Source organism: Schistocerca piceifrons, chromosome 4 (genome assembly GCF_021461385.2).
Source record: "Schistocerca piceifrons isolate TAMUIC-IGC-003096 chromosome 4, iqSchPice1.1, whole genome shotgun sequence".
Classification (NCBI taxonomy): Eukaryota; Metazoa; Arthropoda; class Insecta; order Orthoptera; family Acrididae; genus Schistocerca; species Schistocerca piceifrons.
In genome coordinates, this window is record NC_060141.1 from 316500481 (window position 1) to 316523015 (window position 22535).

Below are 22535 nucleotides of genomic sequence, written 5' to 3' on the forward strand. Positions count from 1 at the left end.
CCCATCGACATATGACTCTGTGCTTCAACAGCGAGGTGAAATCATGTAGGGGGACTGCCCACTGAAGTATCTGAGGATTAGGACTCCTTGGCTGATACATCTGCCCTTTCATTCCCCTTAATTCCCGCATGTCTTGGCACCCAATAGAAAGATACCTTTGTCCCCAGCCTTTGTAGGTGGAGGAGTGTGTTCTAGATATTCTGGACTACTTTATCTGCTTGCTACAAGCATTGTAGCGAGTGAAGGGCACAAAGGGGGTCAGAACAGGCACAGAATTTAGCAGTCTAAACACGTCTCATCTGCTCCAGTGTGCGCAAGATCGTGTATAATTCTGTGCCAAAAGCAGTAAGGTCTTGAGGCAGCTGGATCTTGCCAAAATTATGGAAAGACACCAGAGTAACCAATGGAGTCTCCATTCATTCAGACTCAAGCTTATATCCAGCTACAGAGTTGTGATGCTCAGATAAATTGTCATAAAATAATGCATGTAAAAACATATGCAGGAGACCAGCCTCTCCTGTACTGCACTAAATCTAAAATTAATTTGGGCCTTTGAAGTAACCAGGGTGACAGGCAGTTAAAACCCTGGATTTGAGGCTGTACTCACTCCACACAAAGTGATGCTAGCACACACTGCACGCAGATCGCAAATGGCTTTGTCACTCATGGAAAATTTGAGATAAGGCATTCCAGGGATAGATGAGCAACAGTGTGGTATGCTGGTATATTTGGCGCAGAGAGGAATTTGCATGCCTGACACACCACTGTATTACAGTAACTGGAGATCCAGGTTAAAAATTTAAATACTGTTGCAACTGGGTTCCAATCTGGTTTAAGTGACAGAAATGGTTCAACAAGTCACGCCTGTTAGCCAACAGCTTGAATTAGTGATTAATTATAGCCCCCTAATGGAGACACTTGAAATTTACTAAAATGCAGTAAAATAGCCCAATATATTTACAAATGGCACAGTTATACAGCGAATGTAATAGTGTTTGTTTAATAACAAGAATGAATCAGTTTTCACAATACTCAAGAGTCTGAAACAGGGGTGCACTAACAAATCTTAATTTTACATTTTTTTTTTTAATTCTGCTGACAACCAATAGCAATTTACCGCTTCTGCATAGTCTGGATTAGTCTGCAGTAGCTTTCTAATCTGTTCCTGCAGGCGAGATGGGGAAAGTGCTGCTGTCTCATTATTCTGCATAAGCGATGCCTGCTGTGCAATGAAGAGCTCAGCTTGTCTGCGTGACCAGTAAACACTGTTCATGGACCTGAGTTAAACAGAGTGATGAAGATTAAATTTTTGTGTGGCTAGACATAAAAATATATATAATTTACCTTAAGGACTAAAAACTGAAAGCTATATCATACATAGTACACACGGTGCATTCCATTGACAATGACGTTCCCTCTCTTCCTTTTCTATTTGCTTGAAGTGCCTCTACTTTATAAATGAATATAAAATTAGTTTTACAGTATTACATAATTTCCAAACTCAGGAATCTCTCGCCATTGAATGAAACAATAGACATAGAACAGATGGATCAGTAATGTCTTTTGGAATGTACAAGTGATTTAGATGAAGTTGTGGGAAATGGACCTTCCAAGGGGGTGTTCATGAGAATGATCATTTGAGAGGATGCAGGCAGGTCACATGTAGTTCGGAAACAATGGATTGTTGATGGGCTAACATGAGGATGCCAGATGAAAGGAATTTTTGTCAGAGTTCTGTTCTTTTAAATGGGAAAAGCATATGGTGGTTCAGATGGTCTTTGAAGCAAAATACATGGGCAGTATGGTTAGGGACTAGTTGGAATCATTAAACCTATACAAGGATTATTACCGCATCAAAAAAATGTTGACACTGGCAATCTTAATCCTCCTGCTTGCATAATCACAGGTAACACCAAATTTTATTATGTTTTGTAATTTAATATGCTATGAACTTAATACATTTTGCATTTTAATATGCTATACGTTTAACATATTTTACTAGTTTTTTCATAAGAACTGCTTCTGTTGTTTAGTTTTTTCATATACTTGAGAATGCGGTGTAATCACTGTTGTTTGATTTTCAGTAACAGTTTTTGTCAATTCTTCCAACAAAAAATGTTCTGATGTTAATTAGCTACACTGAGCAAACTGTAATACTGTTGAGACTGTGATATTAAATCAATCAAGAGACAAAATTAACGAAACTTTAATGTAGATTATATTTCACATTGCAGCAGTAACAACATTAGTTGACCCCCCACCCTTTGACATGGTCACCAATACTGTATTTAAAAATACTGAAAAAGAAACACAGCTTTATTCCTATCTTTGTGAAGAGAGTACTTATGATGAGTGTCCAAAGAAAGCCCCAGGAAGTGTTGGCGAGACACTGTAGTGTATTAAGTTCTGTTTGAAACTTCTGTTTACAATGGAGTACATAAAGCAGTCATCAGATAAAATGACTAAGATAAGATAACAGCACTGACTACTAGTCCTAGAAAGTGATATGTTTTTATTACTTAAGCAACTCATTACTTAAATAAAGGTCCAGTAGAGGATACAATGTTCAGCAAATGCAGAAGTGCATCACACATGTTGTGAAAGTAGTGAAATGGAGGCCATAGGCGAGGGCCCAAGATTGCGCCTCCCTCATTGGACCCTGTCAATAGCTTTCCGCAACTCATGTTTGAAGATCTATTACAGATGTAAAAGTTTTCAACATTTAGGGAAGGTGAGACTGTAAAGAGCCCATGGAATCTATAAGTCAGTTAATCATTTAAAGAATGGTTATACTCAAAAGAAGCCTTGAGAAACTCAATTTTCCTGTGTGTGGGGAAGGCTGTGAAAAGTGCAAATTGGAACACAGAATGACTGTTAAGACAAAAAATTCCAGATAAAAACCAGGAGGGCACCTCAAACTCCACAATGAACAATATGAAGCTGTCATGTGATGTCTGTGTCCTACACTTTCACATGGGGGGTGGGGGGTGAAACCCATATCAGAATTCACAGCGTAATTTAGTTTTGAGACAACACATCACTCATTAGTTCACAAATCATATGAACCACTTGCATAAAATATTCATAAAGCATATGAGTACATAGCTGACCAACACCAGAAAATCTCTCTTGGTTCCAAAATTAGGCTAATTATGCCTCTAGCCCACCAAGAATGGTACTCTTTGTTATGCCACATGTGATTAAAAAGTGCAAGAATATGACCTCTGTATTTTATTAAGGATAAACAATACAGCATGCAGACATGTACAAGATCATGACCTGGCCATGTATGGAATTGCACCAATGAAGGTGGAGTCCCCATTCATTGAATTAGTCACAGTATGGTTCGGGTAGCTGAGAATTGAATAAGTCCTCTCCATTGGCCTTTACGAAGTTGGAAGGCAGGAGTGTAACTTTCAGAGATTCACGTGAAGTGTTTTGCTAGATGCACAGCAAGAGGGTTACGATCAGACTGATGGCATCTTGATAGATATTCCAGCATTCTACAGGTAGCCATCAATACTGTGTAATTTGCCCAATATACAACAGGAAGAGATACTTGTCACCACAATAGTTACAAATATTTTGCAACACTCCTTCCTCTGCATTTTAAGTAGACAGCAGGCCTGGGTTCAAAGTTTGTTGAAGATGATATGAGGATCAATATATGGCTCTCAGATCTGCAGATCTGACACCGGATCACATTGTGTGCACCCCCCCCCCCCCCCCCCCAAAAAATATTTCTTTAAGGCAACTGATCGACAATGTAAGGTGGTGGATTTGGTTACTGCTAGCAAGTAGCAACTTACTCGCCAGCAGTCACCATTTCATGTTGTCTAGCACTTGCCTCGAAGAAACATGGTGGGATTTACACAAAATGATGCAGCGGCAAAACAGAGAGCCATACACTGAACAGATATGACAGGAAACCCCGAAGAGTCAATAAGTGTAGTCCTTGTTTTTGTTTTAGGGTCCAAAAAACAACTAGGGTCATACACACCCATGTCAGAACTATAGAACCCAAAGACAAAGAGAGGGATTAAAAATGACTACTCGTTAATCCCTTTGACGGAAGAGAAGACGATCTAAAAATAGGGATGTGGAAATAAGGTAACACCACCTGCTGACAGACGGCAACACAGGGATCATCGGAGGGAACGTAAGAATTAGCGGACTGAGGTACGAGGACTATAACCTTGGTAACAGTGTGAGTGGTCTTGTTTCCTGACAGACCGATGTGACCAGGAACCCACATAAACATCACTGTGGCTCCATCACGAGTGAGCAAGTGACAGTTTTCCCGGACCCACTGAACTAAGGTATGGTTGGTGTACAGTACACAGAGGCTTCGAAAGGCACAAAGAGTCGGATCACATGACGCAATTGAAAAGCCTGTGTCGCCAGATGTACTGCCTGGCCTGATACAGGGCGAAGAACTCTGCTGTAAAGACTACAGAGGCCGATAACGAGAAACGTCGGTGCCAATGACGAAGGCACAACTGACACCATGGTCAGTCAGAGAGCCATGAGTGAGCACTAAGGTACTACCGCAAAGTTCTGTGCGAAGGTGGTGAAACTTACAGTGATAGAGCGAGGCTAGAGTAGTTTCCTTGGAAGCGAATATAGGTCAAGGTGAACATGGGCAGCCGCACAAAGCCAAGGTGGTGAATGATTCTCACCCACCGGGAAAGTTGTTGGTAGCGTGAAGTTAAGCTGTTTGAGCAAGAGCCGAAAGTGAACCCAGGAGATAACAGAGAAGAGGGACGCACACAATACTGGCGATCAAAGGAGTTATCGAAGGAGGAGGCATAGGATAGGTGGCCACACATGGCAGACAAACAGCATGCATATCTGCTAAGTAGAAAGTCATGGCGATATGACAGTGGTAGTTCGGCAGCTTCTGCATACAGACTCTCAACCGGACTGGTGTAAAAGGCGCCAGTGGCCAAATGGATGCCACAATGATGGCTAGTATTGACACAGCGTAAGGAGGATAGATGTTCAGATGCATAAACGAAACACCCAAAGTTTAGTTTCGAATGGACACGGGACCGGTACAAATGGAGGAGGGTGGAGTGACCTGCTCCCCAGGAAGTACCACTGGGGACAAGTAGGACATTGAGGGACCATGTACAGGGGGTGGCTAGGTAAGACTTGGGAGGACCAAGAAAGTTTCCTACCGAGTATGGGCCCCAGTAATTTCATAGTTTCAACAAATGGAAGAGCAACAGGCCCAAGATGTAAAGACGCTGGAAAAAACCAATTGCGCTGCCAAAAATTTGTACAAATGTTTTTGTCAGTGGAAAAACGAAAGCCATTGTCGATGCTCTATGAGTAAAGACAATCGAGACATCGCTGAAGACGCCGCTCAATGAGACAAGTCTGTGGAGAACTGCAATAGGAGGCAAAATCATCAACGAAAAGAGAGCCAGAGATGCCCGGCTGGAGACAGGCCATTATAGGGTTAATGGCAATAGCAACGAGGACGACACTCAGGATGGAACCCTGAGGCACACTGTTTTCCTGGAAAAAAGTGTCTGACAACGCAGAACCAACACATATCTTGAAAACTCGATCCCTTAAAAATTCCTGAAGGAACAGGGCAAGCCGCCATGGAAGCCCCACTTGTAGAGAGTATGGATGATACCAGTCCTCTAGTAGGTGTCATAGGTTTTCTCCAAATTGAAAAACACGGCCACAGTCTGGGATTTCCACATAAAACCATCCATGACATGGTTGGACAGTGACGAGATGGTCAAGGGCATGCTCGAAATGCACACTGCACAGTGGTTAGAAATTAAGAGACTCAAGCCACCATACCAGCCAGGCATGAAACATACATTCCATCACCTTGCAAACACAGCTGGTGAGAGAAATGGGGCGGTAGCTAGAAGGAAGGTGTTTTTCCTTACCGGGCTTAGGTATGGGTATGACAGAGGCTTCACGCCAGTGACTGGGAAGCATACCTCTGCCCAGATGTGGTTGTACACATGAAGCACAAAGTGCTTGCCCGCAAGAGAAAGGTGCTGCAACACCTGAATGTGAACATCGTCTGGCCCTGGGGCAGAGGATCGGTATGAAGTGAGAGCAGGATCTAGCTCCCCCATAGTAAAGGCGGCATTGTAACACTCATGACTCTGAGAAGAGAAGGCTGCCCAAGCCTTCTCTGCTCGTTTCCAATGGAGAAAGGTAGGGTGATAGTGGGAGGAGTTTGAAATCTCTGCAAAATAGCACACCAAGGTGTTGGAGATAGCAATAGGGTCCTCTATGACATCTGCTACTGTCAGGCTGGAAATTGGGGAATGGATCTTGGTCCCAGAGAGCCAACGGAGGTTGGCCCACACGATGGAAGATAGAGTGGAACTATTAAAAGAACTATCTAATGAAATCCAGCTAGCTTTTTTGTTATCCCGAAGAATGTGAAGACACTGTGTATGCAACTGTTTATACTGAATGCAGTTTGTCATCATAGGATGATAGTTAAAAATGCAGAGAGCACGTTTCCACGGACAAATTGTGTTGCGGCATGCCTTAGTCCACTAAGGGACCAGGACATGGCGTGGTAAAGAGGAAGTGTGAGGAATGGAACGTTTTGCAGCAGTAAGGATAATTTTTGTAAGATATTCTATCTGGTGATCAAACCGGGGAAATGGTACTTGAAGGTCGCCAGGGAGGAGTAAAGCCTCCAGCTGTCCTTAGTAAGCTGCCATTTGGGTGTGCACGTAGGTGGGGTAGGAGTCAGCAAACGGATATGGGTGTGCACGTAGGTGGGGTAGGAGTCAGCAAACGGATATGGGTGTGCACGTAGGTGGGGTAGGAGTCAGCAAGCAGATAGCACACGGGAAATGGTCACTCGAGTATGTGTCAGAGAGAGCGGACCATTCGAGATGATGGGAAAGCTGGTCAGTGCAGAAGCATAGTTCCAAAGAGGTACATATGGATTTCTGCCTTGGTCAGACCACCGAGCAGCCTAGTATAAATAACACTCCTGGAAGAATACAGAGATCTGTGGGCCTTGACACGAACAGGGTAGGTGTTGAGAAGCGAAGCAGCAAGCGGTTGTTGCGCTTGAGAATCAGAAGTATTCTCCAGAAGCACAGTGCCATTTTGTAAACAACAGCAGGCTTTCACAGGGTCAGCATTTGTATCAACACCTTTCTGAATAAGAAATGGATTTCCATTGCAAAGGACTGACTGTCTTCAGTACGTGAAACCATGAGGAACTCAAGTAGCTGGGAAGGTCTTTGAAATGGGAGCTTCATTCCGTTTACATCTGTTAGACGTGGCCTGCAAAGATGATGATTGGCTCATTGTGAGAAAATTCTTCACGACTGTTAGCATCTCCAATGGCGCGCTCCTTCCAACTGGGGGCCCTGTTCAGAGGGTGGCTCACCTGCCTTAGGTGATTGTTTGCACCTCAGGTCACACTTCCAGAATGTCCGACAGAGGGACCAATTGGCAATTTGGGAAGATGAAGGAGCTCAGGCAATCACTCCTCCCTGGGCCTGGCCTGTACCAGGGGGTATGTGCGAACCCTAACTGTCGACTCGAGGCTGGGAATTATGTGTTACCCGACTGGGTAACGTGTGGGTTGGCCTTTAGGAGTGCACAGAGAGGAAGAAGAAAAAGAGGAGCCACAAACGCTGAAGCTTAGGAAGGATAGGAGAAGGTGAATGAAGTAAGGAAACAAGGAATGAAAGACAGTGGTGGGACAGTTCTTATGTCAGCTACTGAAAAAATTGAACACATTCCCAAAAACACCCCCAGACATGTTTGCCAAGGGAGAGGGAAAAGGACTAGCAAGAGGATAGCCATGCAGCATGGGAGGGAAAAAATGCTGCAAAGGCTGGGGCCCCATAGTAGCCAAGAGAAATACGTCCTATAGGATACTGCTCCGTTAAGGAAGTGGCTGAGGTCCTTGCTGCAGATTAGAAAGGATAATATGAGGGAATAATCTGCTGTTTTTTCTCCTGAGTCACACTTGTGAGACCATTTGGGCCTAGTGTTGGAGAGGTACAAGTTCTTGTTGTAAGTGATACATTGGTTGTTACTTGCGAAAAATGTGATGTAATGTGTACAGAATGTAGGTGTCAGGGTTAACTGTAACTTGATACTCAGAAAGAATACAAAGCGCTTGTTTTTGATATGGAGAATTTTCGTGTATCAGCACAATCTACACTGATTGGTTTGTTCGTATAGCGGTGTTATGACAGGGCCAAAGATCATGCATTTGAAATGTTGCATCAGAGGCAGTAGATACAGTCTGAAACCACAATGCTAGATCACTATTTTCATTTTTCTGAGAGTGAATATTTGAAGGTCAAAATGAATGCATAAGTGTCCAGCCTCTTATCTTTTAGGCCTTCTGGATCCTGTGGATATAGTGAACTCTCTGTGTTTCATCCATTGGAATTTAAAGTCAAAATGAAAAATCATCCCATACATCAGTTAGAAGGTCTTATGAAGTGCACTTCTGACCAATATATCATGAAGTTTGTAGCACTCACAATTGGGCAGGTGGTGACCTGATTAATATAGCTTCATTTCTCTATATATCTATTAATGCAACTTCATTGTACTCGTCTTACATTTGTTCTACGAAGTACAAGGTGTTTTTCTTTTTTAAATCACCTACTGTGCATCTGTTCTGGTAAAGACCAAATATTGTGTTGCTGTTGTTTTACCTTGATTCTCCAATGCTAAGGAAGGAAATGCCTTGGGACTGAATCTTTCTGCATTAAATTGAACTGATTCTGCTATGCATTCACAGTGAGCTGACATCTCAGACACCAATAGTGCATTTCCTGTGTGGTCAGTGGGCTACAACCATACAAGTACTTTAAGACACCCCACAATGTGTTGCTACCATATTGAGTTTTGGGCACATGTCTATATCACACATGCCAGCAGCATACCTGGTGGGATGCATGCCATATTGAGCAACCTAACCCTCACAAATCATGCTACTGATTAAAAATTTCAAAGCTTGTGTGTCACCTCTGCTAACAGGAACCAAAGTTTATTAGCCAAAAATGATGATTTGATGTAGGGTATGGGATTGGAAGAACGACCAAATTTGAAGGCCTCGGTCGAATACAGTCTGCACAAAAAGAAACAACCACTTTTCATGGATCGGAAGGGAAGAATAGACAGGGGGAAGGGAATGGAGGGGATGAGAGGGAGGCAGTGCAGCATGGGGTTACAAGAAATGCCGCCTCTCTGAGCCCATGCTTGCCACACACATACTCGTGAGAGATTTGTGAGCTCACATGTGGGAACAGAAGACAAACATCAAAAAATTATAACGGCACAAAAGTCATGAACTTGACTCCAAAAACCCTGATGTAACAAACACAGGAATAATAATAAAGTATATTCTATTGTATGTTTACCCAATATCCTTGAGGCTTATGTCCTCAAAATTTGCTCTAGGTCCTTTTGTACCGAGAGGGGTCACAGGAGTATCAAAAGTTATCTGACAAGAGACAGAGCTGTCTATACTTTCTGCAGTCAGTCGGCCAGAAAATGCTCCTTGACAATACTCCTTGAACACCTGGTAGACTGATACAACCTGGGAGAATGAAAGTTTCTCAAAGTGCAATATGATGCGTCTCAAGTAAAGCCCTGGAACACAAAATATGTACATAAATAAATATGCCACACTGATGGACAGTGTTCAGTCTACTTCAGTTAAAACTTACAGGCTGAGAGGCTGTGGTCAATATATAAAACTATTTCCTAATGTCTTATCTCTCACTGCAAGTGACATCTTTGGAGTTAGAAAAATCAATTGTATCAAGGGCACCACCATTCCTCAGGTGTACTGATTGCATAATTATCTCTGGATGCCACCATGGTTCTCAATTAAAAGTAATCAATTGTCATTCTGTTGGTGCAAAGTTGACATCCATATTTTATCTAGCTTAATATCATCTTTTCAATTAAAATTATTATGATTTTTGTAGATATCTGTGGCGTCTCTATACATGTGCCCATGATAAGGCATTCTTTGTTAAAATGTTCACCTCTCGGAATTTTTTCGGGTGGTTTCTGTCTTGGAAAATATGTTTTGCTATGGCTGATTTGTCAGGTGACAGCTCCTTTAGTTTGGCTAAATAGGTATCACCACTTCTTTTTATGGTTTCAACGTACATTCACTCACAATTACAAGGAATTTTACATCGCCTTGGTATTGCTCACAAATGCCGAACATCTTTTATCTTCTTGGTGGATGTAAAGATAGTTTCAACCCCATACTCGGCCAACACTTTCCCAATGTGACTGTAACTTTGTTAATAAATGGGAGGAAACCTTTCCCATTTGGCAACCACTGTCTCCTCATTAGTTGTGGCTTTCTCTCTTCTTGGATAGTGTGTGCTTGATCACCTCATTACTGGTGTAATGATTTTTCTTGAAAGCTGACTAAGTGATTGAGCTCATCTTGTAAACAGATTAGCTCACAAATTTTATTGGCCCTATCCATGAAGGTTTTAGTCACACATCTCGTTGATTTTAGGTGATGGTTGGAGTCGTCCTGTGTGCATATGATTAGTGACTGTAGCTTTTCTGTACAATGTATGGCCCAAAGTGCCGTTCTTTAATTACAGACACTTCCAGAAAAATTAAGTTGTCCAGTGTTCTCTTTTCCAATGTAAATTGCATTTTTGGGTTGATACTACTGATACGTATCAAGAAGACATAATCACGTGCACACATACAGAGAGGCCATAGAAGTATACGAACACTGTAATAATTATAAAAGAAAGGAAAAATGAGTTCCATTAGACAAAATAGAAATGTCGAATTTAAGTCAAAAAAATAACAATCAATTACTTTTAATCGAGAACAATGGTGCCATCTAAATACAATTAAGGAATCAACATCATGTTACAAATGGTGGGGTTCTGTATGCAGCTCTATAAAGAGCACCTGATCAAGTTGTCGTTTTACCTCTGAAGATGCTTCCTGCAGTCAGTGAAGAAAGGTTAGGGAACAGTTTCATATACTGATCATGGTGTTTTAGTCAGGAAGATATAACTAAGTAGACCGTCTAATTTAAGTAACTATGACAAAAATTAATATGTGCCCATTCCCACCCTCTGCACCATATTTGATCATCAGATAAAATATTTTTCATAGCACATCAAATCTCTGACGGGAACACCATAGCATCTGTTCGTTAATTACAAAGCAACCTAATTCAAAGCAGATTGCAATAAAGTGTGAAATATTATTAATTTTTATTTTCATACTAAGAAACTGCTACATTATTTTGAGACAATAGGACCAATTTGACAAAGATTCCTCACATCTACACCAACATAACTGTAGCTAGTCTGTGATAGAATTTAAGAGACACTAGTATGATTTTACAGACTTCATACTATATTCGCAGAATTAATGTACAAATAACCACATTTTGTCTTGGTGACATGCCTCTTAATATTGTAATTTAATCATTATTTTTAATATTCTAACCACATCTGCACTTCAGCAATGGTTAGAGATCAGTAAATGAATTGAAAGCTGCCAACCAGTTGCAACAAAAGGTGGTTTTATTCAACATTTGACTATGGTTGCAATGGATGTAAACTAGACTTCTTCAAAAATACATGTAATTAAAATTTCGCATTGGGAAAATACCAAATAATGAAGTGATCTGACATTTGTTCAGTGAAAATATGCTATCAGTGCATGTCGATGTATATGATGATGTTTTAGTTTTAATTACATGTATTTCTGAAGACTAGTTTACATCCATCGCAGCCATGGTCAAATGCTGAATGAAACCAACTTTTGTTGCAAATAGTAGACTGCTTTGGAGTCATTTACTAATTTAATCATTGTGATTATTTCATGGCACTGAAATTTTGAGACAGAATGTTCTCACAGTCTTCACTGTGAGCTTCACAAATTTTCAAATCTGTCATGTACAACAAGATACCCTGTTTGCTGTATTCTGTAGTCACAAAACGCAGACAATAAACATGGCTCATTGATGTAGATAAAATCTTACAGAAATTGTCATCATTTAAATTCTGAAGGAATTTCTTGTAAAAACAGCAGAAATGCCATGGGCAACAAATAAATGACACCCTGTATAGGTAATGTTTTCCGAATTAGTATAACTACCTATAATATTGAAATATTACGAAGGAAGTGTTATTTTCATTAGGAAAAAGTAAGATGTGTTCCCTAATCACGAATCAGAATGTGCACCAACTGGTCGCACAGTCATTAGGGCTTCTCAAAAACTACAGTTCTTTTTCCAACGAAAGCCAAAAATAGGGTACATGAAGTGTAATCAAAAAGTAACTGGACTTATTGTTTTTCTTAAAGAATCTTTATTTATCCGTTAACATCAACTTTTCCCCCTTCAAAGTAAACCCCTCAGATATAATACACCTGTGCCATCACTTTTTCCAATCTTAGAAGCACTTCTGGAACTCACTTTTCACTATGCTGTTTAGCTCCTTAAGTGATTCTCTTTTTATCTCATAAATGGTGGCAAAACAACATCTTCAATGATTCTCTTCAGCCTCAGGAATAGAAAGAAGTCACAGGGAGTCACTTCCAGCGAATACAGTGACTCAGGCAATATAACAGTTTTTTTGCCAAAAAATCACGAAATGCACTGACATATGAGCGGGAGCACTATTGTGATCCAATTCCTACATGTGGTTTTGCCACAATTCTAGTTGCTTTCTTCAGATTGCTTCACGTAAATGGTGCGTAACTTCCAAGTAGTATTGCTTACTGATTATTTGAGCATAAGGTAGGAACTCCTAATGCAGTATTCCTTTTTAATCGAAGAAAACAGTGAGAAGAACCTTCACATGTCATTGCACTTGTAAGAGTTTTTTTTTGTCTCGGCTCTTCAGGCAGTTTCCAGTGGGACAAACAGGCCTTGGTTTTGACGTCATATGTGTTACCCAGATTTCATACCTGTATAACCTTCTAAAGAAGTCCTGGATTGTTGTTGACTTCATTCAGTAATTCCTGAGCAATGCCTATGCTACGAAGTTTTTGGTTGAAATTCAACAATTTTGGAACCAACTTTGCTGCTACACATTTCATACAAAAAAATTATTGCTTGGCATGAGCCAAAGAACGTGCCGACAGCAGCAGCAACCTCTCTGATGGCAATTTGGCAATTTTCCAGAACCACGTTTTTTTACCTCTTCCACACTGTCTTCAGTAATGATATGCTAGGGCGTTCAGGATAGTCATCATCATCGTCAACATCTTCTCAATCCTCTTTGAAACGGTTATACCACTTGTAAACTCTTGTCTTACTCATAGTAGATTCACCAAAAGCCAGTCAACATTTCGAATGCAGTGCAGCACTTCATTCCATTTTTCAAGCAAAATCTGATTTAAATTCTTTGATCCATCTTTTTCAAAAGTAAAAATTCATCGAGCACTCTAAAATATGCATAGTGTTTTTGACTGTCAACAATAAACTAAATACTCAAAAAGCAAACATAAATCAGGAACATGCAGACCAACAAGATAAAAAAAACTGAAAATCAGATATGCATGCAAAATTAAAAAATTCCCATTACTTTTTTTATCACACCCTGTATTCGTTTCTGTGATAATTATAGTGAAACCTTAACTAGCTCACACTAACTGGAGTGATACCCAGTCCGAATATATGAAATTCCAAATTAGAGAAATGTTTTCTGAAATAGTTATCTGAAACCATAAAAAGGAATATAACTTACAGTGCACGTAGTAATTGAATAACAATTATTTTAATAAAATTCTGTTTTTAATATGCCACATTTTTAAATCTGACTAAAAAGTAATAATTTCTCTTAGTACAATGGAGAAACAACCAAAGTTGCAAATGTCGATTTTATTCACTTGTTGAATTGCTTTGGGTTGGGACCCATTTTTGAATCATCCACACAGTCAAAATGGCATTTCCCAAAATATGAAAACCACATCAGGATGAAAAGATATCTGTATGCTCTGTAACTGTTCATTTGCACTTTGTTATATGTGTACGTTTGTTATCTTGACATGGTTCTTATATTTTGGGAATTACCATTTTGACTATCTGGATGATCTGAAAATGTGCCCCGACTTGAAACTAGTCTCCAGTAAATAAAAGTGATGCTTGTAACATTGGCTGTCTTTCTGTGGTACTGATTAACAAAAGTTGCTGCCCTGTAATTACTCTAGCTTGCTGGAAGTTCATAATGTCTCTCAGTCCCATACAGATTCCTACCACCATACACATAGTCCTGAAACTTTGTTACTGTGAATTTCTAATAGCTATGGAAATACTAGTAAGATTTAAAACAAAAAATGTGGGGCACATGCAATATATAATAGTAAGGAGGTTAACAATTCATGCATCATCATGTATGCATTAAATGCATCCCATGTTTTTCATTTTAAATCTTTAAGGTGCTTTCATACCTATTAAAAATTCATAATTAACACATTTTCAGGACTATCTGTATCGGGTTAACAGTCTGTGTGGGGCTAGGAGAAACTTATTTTGCATTTTTAAGTCTGATGTAAAATTATGCTATATGAAAAATTGATTTCTATTTAAATAGTTACTTTCAGCTTTTTTGTCTTGTGTGTGAGTGTGTGTGTGTGTGTGTGTGAAATTTTTCAATAATTTCCAAACATTTTGATGAGATTACAACAGCGATATGTGGTAAATTTCACGTTTATTTCAGTTTTTCACCAGAGTTAACCAATACATCGCCTCCTCCTATGTATATCTCACAAAAAGATAGTGAAGATAAAAGTTAGTTAAAGATTTGAGCTCACAGAGACTTACCCCCAACCATTCGTGACTAGAGCAGGAAAACGGGGAAATGACAATGGTACACAAAGTACCCTCCACCACACACCAGACAAGAAAGTGAGCTAGTATTTCATTGTAATCCAGCTCTGCACTATGTTGAAAGTTTCAAGTCTCTAGCTTATACGGAAGTTAGTTTAAAATGAATATTTATACTTGACATACATACAGACAGAGAAAAACGCAATCTAATAAAAATGAGATAAGAACACTACATGGGCTGTTATGTGAAATAGTGTACAGCAAAAAGTGACTAATGTAATGATATCACAGTAATGAACAACAGAATTAAATAAATTAAAGATGGAATAAATATTCAAAGGTTACATTAAACGAGCTTCATACATACTGTACTGTTGAAATATTACTGTATTTATTTTAAAAAAATTGAATTCTGCACTATATTGGAAATTTATGTGCTATATTTACTGTAGAATGGTATATAAATCAGCAATTGTTTCCTGCTGTTGTCTGTATCTACAATGATGTGGTCCACAGCAACTAAAGAGGCGTAACTGCCTGATGCTGATGCCGTATAAATATTTTCATTGTCAATATCCATTGATAATGGATAAAAGAAGGTACTTATTGTGGTTGTGACTTTTTTTGTAGTCTGTTCTTTTATCACTTGCTGTTACGTCTCTCTTAGTGTAAGATAATATTGAGCAAGCAGTAAAGGAAACAGAAGAAAAATTCGGAGTAGGTATTAAAGTCCATGGAGCAGAAATGAAAACATTGAGGTTCGCCAATGACATTGTAATTCTGTCAGAGACAGCAAAGGACTTGCAAGAGCTGTTGAACAGAATGGACAGTGTCTTGAAAGAAGGGTATAAGATGAACATCAACAAAAGCAAAACGAGGATAATGGAATGTAGTCGAATTAAGTTGGGTGATGCTGAGGGAATTAGATTAGGAAATGAGACACTTAAAGTAGTAAACGAGTTTTGCTATTTGGGGAGCAAAATAACTGATGATGGTCGAAGTAGAGAGGATATAAAATGTAGACGCAATGGCAAGGAAAGCGTTTCTGAAGAAGAGAAATTTGTTAACATCGAGTATAGATTTAAATGTCAGGAAGTCGTTTCTGAAAGTATTTGCATGGAGTGTAGCCATGTATGGCAGTGAAACATGGACGATAAATAGTTTGGACAAGAAGAGAATAGAAGCTTTCGAAATGTGGTGCTACAGAAGAATGCTGAAGATTAGATGGGTAGATCACATAACTAATGAGGAGGTATTGAATAGAATTGGGGAGAAGAGGAGTTTGTGGCACAACTTGACAAGAAGAAGGAACCCGTTGGTAGGACACGTTCTGAGGCATCAAGGGATCACAAATTTAGCATTGGAGGGCAGTGTGGAGGGTAAAAATCGTAGAGGGAGACCAAGAGATGAATACACTAAGCAGATTCAGAAGGATGTAGGTTGCAGTAAGTACTGGGAGATGAAGAAGCTTGCACAGGATAGAGTAGCATGGAGAGTTGCATCAAACCAGTCTCAGGACTGAAGACAACAACAACAACAACAACAACAACATTTTTGGTAATATGGATTCATGTCTACAAAGTTGATGCATCCAAAGACAAATTTTGCTCTTCTGAAACAGTTGAATTCTTTACAGTTGCAACATCTGCACTTAAACTGCCACGCATGCTTCTGTGTTCGAGATATTGTGCTGATCATAGAATCTGAATAGCCATCCAGTACTAACATTGAAGCCTGTTTTTGCTATGGGTAACATCCACAGTGGTCCCTTATGATGCAGCTCCTCATTTTGTTTTCCTTTTAGTTCGTCTTGTTTTAGCACAAAGTACGAAATTTTATAGTAATTTTTCTTGGCGTCATAAAAAATTGACTTGCCGATGAGACACTCTTGTCATAACACTATGGGTGGAAGCAGCGGCTTAGATTTTAACATGTGCTCTCATTTTATTTTATAAACTGAAGGGATCTGTATTTACTCCTAACATTCACTTCAGTTACTCTATTGTCCAGTATGTCTCTTTAACATACTTATAAGTGATTATTAATATGGGATTTCTTCATCATACAGGGTTCAGCAAGTAAACTGAGCAGGCTTTTTTTTGTTGTTGCTGTGTGCTTGTAATCGAGAATGAGACATAAATTACTCATTATAACATACAGGTGAAGTGAATGGGAAGGGAGGGGATTTACGGTATTTTAAAATTTTACAAGGAATGAACTGAGTGCAAGAGATGTCCAATACAATATGGCAGCATTTCATTTTGCAATCAGTCTGAATTATCATGAATTCCAAATCAGTGAGGATTTACTTTATTTACATGATGTTACACAAAAATTAAGTATAAAATAATTGTACAGCAAGGGCAAATTCACTTGAGAAAACTACAATTATAGAATGTCTGGCCAGTACATATCTTCAGGAGGTGAAATTTCAATACTGCCTACACATACGCATAGAAGTACAAAAAACTACCTTAGTTTTCAGAACTGTTAGTTGTTTCCTCTGAGAGGAACTTACTTGTGGCGAGACCTAAAAGAACAAGGAGACTAGCAGAAAAGGAGACGAGAAAAAATGCTCTCTCTCTCTGTGTGGAGAGGGATTGGGTGGGGGGGAGGGCGGGGGGGGGGGGGGGGGGGGGGGGGGTTAGCAGGGTATGGATGGAGAACAGTAACAATAGAGAAGTTAGTTGGTGCCCTTCACCCACCTATCCCTTCCATACTCCCAGTCTACAGCCTTCTATTCCACAAGTGCACCCAAACACGTCTTTTTACTTCTCTCCATTTCTGCCCCCACCCCAACCTCCATTTAACCGCCTGACTGCACCTAGCTGCCCCACCCCCTTTCCACTTCGTTCCTGTATGCACTTTACTGTCTCCCACTAGTACCCTGCTCTCCTTTTCCCTCCCTGCCACACCCTCCTCCTTACCCCACAAACCAGACTGCTTCTCTCATCATGCACAGTTGCTCACAGTCTGGCCTCGGCAGCCAGAGCCAGTGGTCACGTGTGTGTGAGTTGCATTTCCATGAATGTGTGTGCGTGCATGCGTATGTTATGAGAAGAAGGCCTTCTGGCCGAAAGCTTACGTGTTTAGTAGCCTTTTTGTTGCGCCTCTCTGAGACTCAACATTTCCGCTATGTGGTGAGTAGCAATTTATCCTTTTCATAATATTGTCAAAGGAAATAACAGTTATACACTTACCCCAACTAGTTTAGTTATGGTCACTGCTACATACATAAAACTCTGTGCAGTGAACAAATGTTATCTGGTACACACAGGCATCATTCCACAAGTTGCTTTACTTTTGGTGTACACTTTGTTAGTGAGGGGGCTGTAGTAAGTGGTAGAGGTAGATGAATGGGGCAGGTTTTACAATGGAACAAATGCAGACAGAGTGGCCCTGGATAGGAATAATTAACTGTGAATATCATGTGATTTGAACATGGAAGTTAGCAGTGTGGCACGAAGCGAGAGTGAGTGGTGTGGGAAGGATTTTTGGGGAGGAGTAACTTTATTTCAGTGCTTGACTTGAGAAATTCATAGCCTTGGGGAAGTAACATATTGACGCATTGTGGTGTTCAATGTCTGGATAGAGCTGCATGGTATGGGTGGTGCTTCTGAGGTGGTTTTTGTTTTTAAGTGGAAGCTGTATTTGTCAGAAGCTGAGGAAGATACTGCTCAGGAGATTTGTTTGTGGGCAGTATCTGTGGGCTAGTTGCTGGAGAGATAAGATTGAAAGAGGTTTTTGCCACAGGTTTTCAAGGATTCAGTGATGGAGCAGATACAATTGTCACGGATGCTCAGTCTATGTAGAAAGGAGCATCTGATGAGTTAGAAGTAGCGACTGTCAAAATGGATGTAAGGAGCAGATTTTCGACTACCTGGCTTAATGTGGCAGAAGATAAAGTCGGATAACAAAAACACTGGATAGGCTGGAAGTCTCTACACTTTCTCTTCCTACCCCAGCTATACCAATCAAAATCCCCTTATGTACCAATATTATTAATATTTTCTGACTTCTTATGTAATACATGCTAGTTGTAAGTGTTTGTTATGCAAATAATGTACCCTTCAAAAATGATTACAGGAAACATGAAACAATCTAGACTGTAAATCCAGAATGTATGATTAACACACATGTGAAAAGCCAGGCCTACCAAAAAGGATTAAAGGCCTGAGGTTTTAAAAAATCTTTGATAGAGGACTCTTTCCTTCGTTTAGCCCTCTTCCGTGCTGTAATATCCCTCCACCGATTGTGGCCTTTTGGTTCAGAGTCGAGTTGAAGAAGTGAACGAGAAACTTCAAAATTTCTGCGACGAGCTAGGCTGACTTCCTGGACTTGTGCGATAGAGCTGAGAACAGCAGGGTCCCGCTGAATGGGTCTGGTGTGCACTACACATCAGAGGCTGCTACTCAGGTAACTGACTCTGTGTGGGGTGTACAAAAGGTTTTTTTTTTTTAGACAACTTTCCATCCAATCCAGATAACAATAGCCGTAGGAAACCCAAACGTATCAGTGTAGGATCGAAAGAAATGCCTCTCACAGATGAGAGTACTAAAATCCTAATGGCAAACTACAGTAGCACTTGCAACGAAGTGCCAGAGTTTGAAGCGCTCATGAAAAGCAGTGGAGCTCACATAATACTAGGTACAGCTGAAATTGATAGCAGGGAGATTTTTGGGGAAACTTTAAGTGTATATCAAAAGGATGTGTAAATGGGAAATGGAATTGGTGTATTTGTCACAGTAGACAAGAAACTCAAATCCAACGAGGTAGAAATTGAAGCTGCATGTAAGACTGTTTGGGCAAGACTCAGCATCAGGAGTGAGCATAAAATTATAATTGGAACCTTCTATAACACAACAGACTCATATCCTGATGTAACCAAAACCTTGAGAGAAAACCTTAGTTCACTTGTACGTAAGTTTCCCAATAATACTATAACCATTGGTGGAGACTTTAATTGTCCAACAATTAATTGGGAAAAGTACTGCTTTGTTAGTGGTGGCTGTGATAAGACATCTCATGGAACTTTACTAAATGCACTCTCTGAAAACTACCTAGAACAGGTAGTTACGAACCTCACTCAAGATGGGTATATATTGGATTTAACTGCAACAAACAGACCTGACCTCTTTGAGGATGTCCACATCAAAACTCGTATCAATGAACATGACACATCCGTGGCGACAATTATTAACAAAGTTAGTGTTCAGGTGCTAGCGAATGAGATAGGAACTGACATTGGGGGTAGAAAAAAGCTAAAGCTGAAATGATTAACTCCATTTTCAAACATTCTTTTACAAAGAAAATCCAGGAAAATTGCCCCAATTTAATCCTCCTACTACTGAAACGATGAATGAAATTAGTATTAGTGCCAGTTATGTTGAGAACAAGCTGAAATCGTTGAAATTGGACAAAGCTCCAGGCCCAATGGAATCCCTGTCAGATTCTACACTGAATTTGCAGCTGAGTTAGCACTTCTTCTAACTATAATCTATCGTAGATCACGCGAACAAAAAACCATGTCCAACTCTTCAAAAAGGCGCAGGTTACATCTGTCTACAAAAAGGGTAGTAAAAGTGATATACAAAACCACTGTCCAGTATCCTTGACACAGATTTGTTGTAGAATCTTAGCAGTTACTTCTGTAAAATATCTGGGAGTATGCGTACGGAACGATTTGAAGTGGAATGATCATATAAAACTAATTGTTGGTAAGGCGGGTACCAGGTTGAGATTCATTGGGAGAGTGCTTAGAAAATGTAGTCCATCAACAAAGGAGGTGGCTTACAAAACACTCGTTCGACCTATACTTGAGTGTTGCTCATCAGTGTGGGATCCGTACCAGATCGGGTTGACGGAGGAGATAGAGAAGATCCAAAGAAGAGCGGCGTGTTTCGTCACTGGGTTATTTGGTAACCGTGATAGCGTTACGGAGATGTTTAATAAACTCAAGTGGCAGACTCTGCAAGAGAGGCGCTCTGCATCGCGGTGTAGCTTGCTCGCCAGGTTTCGAGAGGGTGCGTTTCTGGATGAGGTATCGAATATATTGCTTCCCCCTACTTATACTTCCCGAGGAGATCACGAATGTAAAATTAGAGAGATTAGAGCGCGCACGGAGGCTTTCAGACAGTCGTTCTTCCCGCGAACCATACGCGACTGGAACAGGAAAGGGAGGTAATGACAGTGGCACGTAAAGTGCCCTCCGCCACACACCGTTGGGTGGCTTGCGGAGTATCAATGTAGATGTAGATGTAGATGTAGAAGATATTTTGAGCTGAAACATAATGCGGTATCTTGAACAGAATGACCTCTGCCAACCAGCATGGATTTTGAAAACATCGATCATGTGAAACACAACTCACACTTTTCTCTCATGACATACTATAAGTTTTGGATCAAGGCAGTCAGGTAGATGCAGTATTGCTTGATTTCTGAAAAGCATTTGTCTCAGTACCAAACTTACACTTACTGCCAAAAGTACAATTACACAAGTTCTGTTCAAAAAATTCCAGAACTTTGTCCACAAAATTTTTCTATGCTTACCTCTTGCTTATTGTGAATGGTCACCTTCAAAATACTCTCCTTCACAATTGATACAATGCTCCCAACGCTGTTTCCACTTCCGCAAGCAGTCTTGGTATGGCTCTTGCTGGAATGCGTGATGCACCATCTGCAAACATTCTTTTATCTCATCTATCATAGCAAATCTTAGTCCTTTCAACACGGTTTTCAACTATGAAAATAAAAAATAAAAAAAAGTCTGCAGGGTCAGGTCTGGAGAGTACGGAGAATGAGGCAGAACAGTGATTTCATTTTTTGTGCAACAGTCACACACTAACACGAATGAATGTGCGGATGCATTATCGTGATGCAAGAGCCATGAATTGTCTCACCACATTTCAGTCTATTTTCTTCTCACATTTTCTCACAGGCATTGAGACAGTACCATCAATTAACAGTTTGTCCCTGTTGCAATAAATTCATGATGAACTAAGCTGCCCTTTTTTGCACCCTTTCGATGTCCTCCATCAATCCCACCTGGTAAGGATCCCACACCGTGCAGCAATATTCTAACAGAGGACGAATGAGTGTAGTGTAAGCTGTCTCTTTAGTGGACTTGTTGCATCTTCTAAGTGTCCTGCCACTCACTGGTCTTGGCTCTTGAGCTGTGGGATGAACTTGGCGAAACACAATGCATTCTAAGATGCTGTATCAGGATTTCATGACTTGATCCAACTGAAATGCTACATTCTTCTGTAATCTCTTGGACAGGCAGTCTTTGAATGGTACGCACAATTTTGTTAATGTTCCCGACATGAGCGTCATCAGTAAATGTCAAAGGGCATCCTGAACAAGGGTCATCTTCAACTTCTGTATGGCCATTTTTAAACTGTGTTAACCATTCTTCACATAGAGTATGGCTTCAGCACTCGTCAACATAGGCTTCCTGCATCATTTGGAGTGTCTCTGTGAAAGTTTTTTTTTAGTTTTATGCAAAATTTAATGCAAACATGTTGCTCCTCTAACTCTGCCATCTCGAAATTCGCAAACTGTGCAACACAACATTCTATTCAATAAAGCACTGAACAATAATAGACAGACATTAAAAACAGGCATGCGCCTCCACCACATCAATGGTGCGAAATTACGAATGTTTCAGAATTTTTTGAACAGATCTCGTATAGGGTATCAAGTGAAATTTGTGACTGGATAGAGGGCT

The 22535-nt window shown here is 40.2% G+C and overlaps 1 protein-coding gene across 2 annotated transcripts in view; it reads right to left on the reverse strand.

The window, feature by feature from the left end:
* The window catches only part of LOC124795523 (anaphase-promoting complex subunit 5), a 137744-nt gene that overhangs the window by 42492 nt on the left and 72717 nt on the right, over window positions 1-22535 (reverse strand). For both annotated transcript variants that reach the window (XM_047259594.1, XM_047259593.1), the window contains 2 exons: window positions 9393-9624; window positions 1118-1277 (listed from right to left, as the gene is read on the reverse strand). In XM_047259594.1, coding sequence (XP_047115550.1) covers window positions 1118-1277; window positions 9393-9624 — 392 coding nt within the window. The remainder of the gene's footprint in view (window positions 1-1117; window positions 1278-9392; window positions 9625-22535) is intronic.